Below are 5910 nucleotides of genomic sequence, written 5' to 3' on the forward strand. Positions count from 1 at the left end.
TAAAATTCAACACAGCAGACATCTGGGAAGCTGAGGTAGGAGGATGGCTTGAGTGCAGAGCTTGAGGTTGCTGTGAGCTATGATACCATGACACTCTATCCAGGGTGCAGAGTGAGACTCTGTCTCAAACAAAAAGTCAGCCAGTGAGCAAACTTTTATTAAAAACCTTGCCAGTTACCAGGCACCACCGAGGCACAAACTAGAGTGCCTGCCCTTCTAGAGAGAGACATGAAACAAATATTCCACCGGAAAGTAATGACAGTGGAGATGAGTGCTGTCAAGGGTTCCCTGAGAGTGAGTAACTGTAAGAGAGTGGTGAGGATGATGGCAGTGATTTGAGACATGTAAGGAAGAGACATGTAAACTGAGAACGTTCATTCTAGTCTACTTCAAGATAATTGAAGGTTCTTTTGAGAAATGAAGAGAGTAACAGGCATAGAGAGGAGGAGACGCCAAGAAATGCAGGCCGGGGGAGTCATAGGGTGTGGTAATTAAGCAATGTGGAAGAGAGGGTGTGCTGCGGTCAAGGGTGGCCCCCAGCATGGGCTACTGGGTCGATTGCAACCCTGGACCCCATCCTCTATCACTCCCTGCAGCCTAGCCCTATTTCCATAAAGGCATAGAGTATATTTCCCTCCCTTTGAATTTGGGCTGGCCTCCTGACTTGCTTTGGCTGACAGAATGCAGCAAGAGTGCTGAGTTCTGCCTTGGAGCCCGGGCCTCCAGAGGCCTTGTGGACTTCCACTCCTCTTGGGCCTCTGCTCAGCCACCGTAAGGTTGAGCCCTGGCCAACCTGCTGGATGATAAGACATGTAACTCAGTCACTGCCCTCTCGGATCACAGCAACCAGCCAGCTGCAAGACACAAGTGAGACCATCCTGAAGCAGCTGACCTCCTCCCACCCAGAATTTGGAAGCTCTCTGCAGGTGCACCAGAAAGCTCAGCCACTGACCTGCAGACCTGTGAGCAAGTGAAAGTGATTGTTGTTTTATGCCGTTAAGTTTTGTTCAGTTTGTCATGCAGCAAAAACTAACTGTCACAACCAGAACAGAGAAAGGAGAGAATAAAGGTAGGGCTGTTTAACAGGCAATTGGACAGATGAAGCTGGAACACAGGAGGAAAGATGTGTTGTGTTCAAGTCCCCAGGTTTCTGCCTTGCCGTGGTGCTCCTGAAAGCCAAGAACCAGGCTACAGCTCTTGTGTCCTCTTCCTCCCACTTCCCACTCCTACCCTAAACTCCACCATGCACCTAGAAGTAAGTCATCAAATGCATGACTCAGGCACACAGGACAGTATTAATGATGGGGAATTAGTCCCGAGTCAGAGCTCCCAGCCAGTGGAATGTTCACTGAGGAATGAGTCAATTCAGTTCAACCGGTGCCAGGAAGGGGCTGGCTTTGGTGCTCAACTGTAAACAATTACTGCCCCCAAGAAGACCTCACATAAGCCTAGCAGTTACCTTACTGATACCAAGGGCTCACCTCCCTCCTTCCCTTTTTCCATGTTATTATCACCTCACCAGTATCTGTTGAAAATTATGAAAAGGGCAACTTTTTGCAGGAATCTGTTCCTCTCATTGTTGCAAAAACATCCAACTGATGACGCTTTCTCCTGTTTCTTTCCCCCTCCAATTCGTAGCTCTGATCTTGAGTTCAACCACCAGGCTAGTGACTCAAGGGGCCGCTGCGGGGTGGAGGCGGCCCGCGGGGCTAGGTCTGCTCCCTGGGCGGCTGGGCGCTGTCCAGGAGGTGGCGCTTTCCAGGGCCTAGGGCCCGGCCGCCGCAGGATCCCAGCAAAGCGCGTCGAGTAGCGAGGTGGCGCGCGCCTGCGGTGACAGGCCCTCCGCTGCCCCAGCTCGCGCCGGCCTCCTCCCCGCAACTCCGGGAAGAGGCGGAGAAGAGGAGGAGCTGGAGGTGGCCGCCCCGCTCCCCGCTCCCAGAGTCCTTTAAAAGCCACTGGCCTTGACAGCCCCGCCACAACTGCCACCGTCCTGGTTCCCTGGTGCCTGCTCCCAGTGCTCAAGAGCCAACTCCGGGTGCGGGCGAGGCCCCTACGGCGTGGCCCGCGAGTTCCATGTGGCTGCCCAGCATGTCTGGGCACTTTCTGCTCGCGCCCATCCCGGAGTCCTCCTCAGACTGCCTCCTGCCGAAGGACATCAAACTGGCTGTGCTGGGCGCCAGCCGCGTGGGCAAGAGCGGTGAGTGCGGCGGGAGCGCGAGGGCGCTGTCCACCTCGGTTGGGCCGCGACACCGGGGGTGGTGGTGAGGGGGGCTGCTAAGGGGACAGGAGCGCGGGGACAGGTGGCACCTCGCAGTTCTCCGGCTCGGAGGGGCCCAGGTCAGTCCTGGCTGGCTTCCCTGGCTGCTTTCCCCCGCCATTTATTGCCGGACTGTGGCCAGGGCTGGCGCGCTGGGTTGAGAGAGAGAGTGTCCCTCCAGCCGGACCTTCGCGGAATCCGCGGGATGCCACCGCGCGGCACCTCGGCTTTGCAAAGCCTTGGGAGGTGGGCAGAGCCCGCGGTCCTGCGCCCATCACTCCACCAGTTCCCCGGGATGGGGGATCCAGTATTACTCCAGTTCCCCATGGAGGGGGGGGGTCCAATATCACTCCAGTTCCCTGGGTGGGGGTGTCCAGTATCACTCCAGTTCTCCGGGTGGGGGTGTCCAGTATCACTCCAGTTCTCCGGGTGGGGGTGTCCAGTATCACTCCAGTTCTCCGGGTGGGGGTGTCCAGTATCACTCCAGTTCCCCAGGTGGGGGGGGTCAGTATCACTCCAGTTCCCGAGGGTGGGGGGCTCCAGTATCACTCCAGTTCCTCAGGTGGGGAGGGTCCAGTATCACTCCAGTTCCCGGGGTGGGGGTGGGGTGTCCAGTAACACTCCAGTTCCCTGGGTGGGGATGTCCAGTATCACTCCCAGTTCCCGGGGGTGGGGGGCTCTAGTATCACTCCAGTTCCCCAGGTGGGGAGGGTCCAGTATCACTCCAGTTCCCGAGGGTGGGGGGCTCCAGTGTCACTCCAGTTCCTCAGGTGGGGAGGGTCCAGTATCACTCCAGTTCGAGGGGTGGGGGTGGTCCAGGTTCCACCGTTTTGTCCTACTTCTCCGGTTGATTTTCCTATTTCCTTTTCAGCAATGATAGTGCGCTTCTTGACCAAGAGATTCATTGGTGACTATGAGCCGAACACAGGTGAGAATCATGTCATGCTCCGCGCTTTCGTGCCTGCATGCTTATTTTTTCTATCCCTGATTGGAATGTGAGAATTTAAAAAGTAAACTCTCCTTCATTTTCCAGGCAAACTGTATTCACGGCTCGTCTATGTAGAGGGAGACCAGCTGTCGGTGCAGATCCAGGACACTCCCGGGGGCATCCAGGTACCTACCGCTCAGGGGGAAGTGCTCACCCCTTTCAGACCACCCAGGGGACCCAGCATGTGGATCCCCCACAGTGGGCACCAGGGCAAACAAGTCTGAAGGCAGTGTTGTGTATTTCGTGTAGAACTGGGTTGTCCACAGGTGTGGCCAGCGGTTGGGGTGTTAGCCCTCTAGGGGTAGGGGTGGTTGGTTACATGTAGAAGTCACTTTCTCTTCTCAGTCTGAATTCTTCTTTGTCACCCAGACACTGCTTAGGCCTGCAGTCCATGGAACCATTAAAAAAACAAAAATTAAAAAACAAACTAGGTAGGATTTTGGTGGAAAAGAGTGTTTTCTGGCAATGACTGCTGAAATGCTTCTGTTCCTGGCTATTCCCTCTAGTTAGTAATTGCAATCAAGAATGTAACTTCATTAACAAGTTACTAATTCCTCCCTTCTAGGAAGGAAAGGTCTTGTGGAAGAACCCAGAGAAAGGAATTTGTTTCTGTGACATTCTCAAGAAGTGCATGTTAAAAATATTTTTATGGTTTTGAGAACAGATATTTATCTTGGCTTACTCTCAAAGGTTTGTTTATTATAAGTTAGTTTCCTAAAAACCGAGCCATTCCGGTTTGAGATCTTTCTTCAGTCAGCCACAGTTCACCAGAGACTGCCTGTCAAGTAAGGGGTTTAAAAATAATGCATTGATAACAGCTAATAAAATACTCCAGGCAGGGTGTTTGCCTGAGAATTTGCCCTTTTGGTATCAAAAGCCGCTTTCTGGAGAAGCTAGGTAGAATCTGAAAAGTATGGTTAGTGATTTCTTTTTCAAGTCTTTCTTCATGGGTTACTTAGATGTCATTTTGGGCTCATTTCCCATGGAGGGCTTCCTTGACTGGATCTCATTTTGTTCTTTTCTCAGATCCAAGACAGCCTCCCCAAGGTCATCGATTCCCTGTCCAAATGCATGCAGTGGGCTGAAGGCTTTCTGCTGGTCTATTCCATCACAGACTATGACAGCTACCAGTCCATCCGGCCCCTTTACCAGCATATCCGGAAGGTCCACCCTGACCCGAAAGCTCCTGTCATCATCGTGGGCAACAAGGGGGACCTTCTGCATGCCCGGCAGGTGCAGGCACATGATGGCATTCAGCTAGCCAATGAGCTGGGCAGCCTGTTCCTTGAAATTTCCACTAGTGAAAACTATGAAGATGTCTGTGATGTGTTTCAGCATCTCTGCAAAGAAGTGAGCAAGCTGCACAGCCTCGGTGGGGAAAGGAGGAGAGCCTCCATCATCCCTCGGCCGCGTTCTCCCAACATGCAGGACCTGAAGAGGCGCTTCAAGCAGGCTCTGTCTTCCAAGGTCAAAGCCCCCTCAGCCCTGGGGTGAACCATCTCACACAGACTCAGCTCCTTTTTATTGTGTATTTGTGCAGCTAAACAGACCGGGCTTCTCCCTTTTTAATCACACATTCAGAGTTTATTTTTATAAAGACTATTGATTTTCAAGTGTATGTGTATTTCTGAAAATTCAAACAGTGATTGAAGCTGTATAGATTTTTTTTTAATAAAAAAGACTTTTTTTTTTTTTTTTTACTGTAACTCCTAGCCACTTTTCCATTAAAGGCAAAATGGCACCATTGCTCCTTGTTTTCTAAATGTCTTTTTATAGAAATCATACTTGCACCAGAGCCCAGAACTGCTCAATGCTTGCCCTCCATCTGAACTCTGATTGGTGTCTTGTGATAGGGAGGGGTTTATGTAGAGGGAATCAGCTGTGGGAGAAAGGAAAGTATGTGGAGGGGGAAAGAGGGTTGAATACTGCAGGATATCTTTAATTAGGACACTTTGCCACAGCCATGAAAGTCACACTGTGATTTTCAAGGGAAGCAGTATAACCTGCGCGCCTGAGCTCCCATGCTAAAAGGTTACAAATCATGACTAATGTCATTATTTATTGGTGGAAATGTAAGTTTTTCCTCTTTGCTCACATTTAAAAAAAAAATCCTTTTCCAGTATTCTTTATGCCAGTAAGTGGGCTCTACCATCCAAGAATTGCCTCAAAATTCTCCTTTCCTTCTAATTGGGCACCAGATCTGTCAGCCGTCTCTATTGGGTTTTGTTTGTTTTTTGAGACAGGATCTAGCCTGTCACTCAGACTAGAGTTCAGTGGCATCATTATAGCTCACTACGATCTCAAACTCCTGGACTCAAGATCCTCTTGCCTTAGCCTCCTGAGTAGCTGGGACCACAGGCCAGCCACTACACACCCCTAATATTTCACAGAGGTGGGGTCTCACTTTCACTCAGGCTCACTTTATTGATCTCTAAAGCCTCACTGTCCCTTCATCTGGGCTTTTTTTTTTTTTTGCAGTTTTTTGACTGGGGCTGGGTTTGAACCTGCCACCTCCGGCATATGGGGCTGGCGCCCTACTCCGTTGAGCCACAGGCGCCACCCTCTGGGCTTTTCTTTATAGCTTTCACCAAGGCTGAGAGACAAGAGTCTAGACAAGACTCAGGTTTCTTGGCCTCTGGAACGACACCCTCTAATTCTTTCTTCA

General features: G+C 51.3%; 1 protein-coding gene across 1 annotated transcript; it reads left to right on the plus strand.

The window, feature by feature from the left end:
• The first annotated feature begins 1933 nt into the window (after nt 1-1933).
• On the plus strand, nt 1934-4991 carry RASL11A (RAS like family 11 member A). The gene is made up of 4 exons (XM_053563474.1): nt 1934-2197; nt 3129-3185; nt 3291-3370; nt 4272-4991. The coding sequence occupies exons 1-4, from the start codon at nt 2074-2076 to the stop codon at nt 4737-4739; spliced, it is 729 nt and encodes a 242-aa protein (XP_053419449.1). The 5' UTR covers nt 1934-2073; the 3' UTR covers nt 4740-4991.
• The last annotated feature ends 919 nt before the right edge of the window (nt 4992-5910 follow it).

This window comes from Nycticebus coucang, chromosome 15 (assembly GCF_027406575.1).
Source record: "Nycticebus coucang isolate mNycCou1 chromosome 15, mNycCou1.pri, whole genome shotgun sequence".
Lineage (NCBI taxonomy): Eukaryota > Metazoa > Chordata > Mammalia > Primates > Lorisidae > Nycticebus > Nycticebus coucang.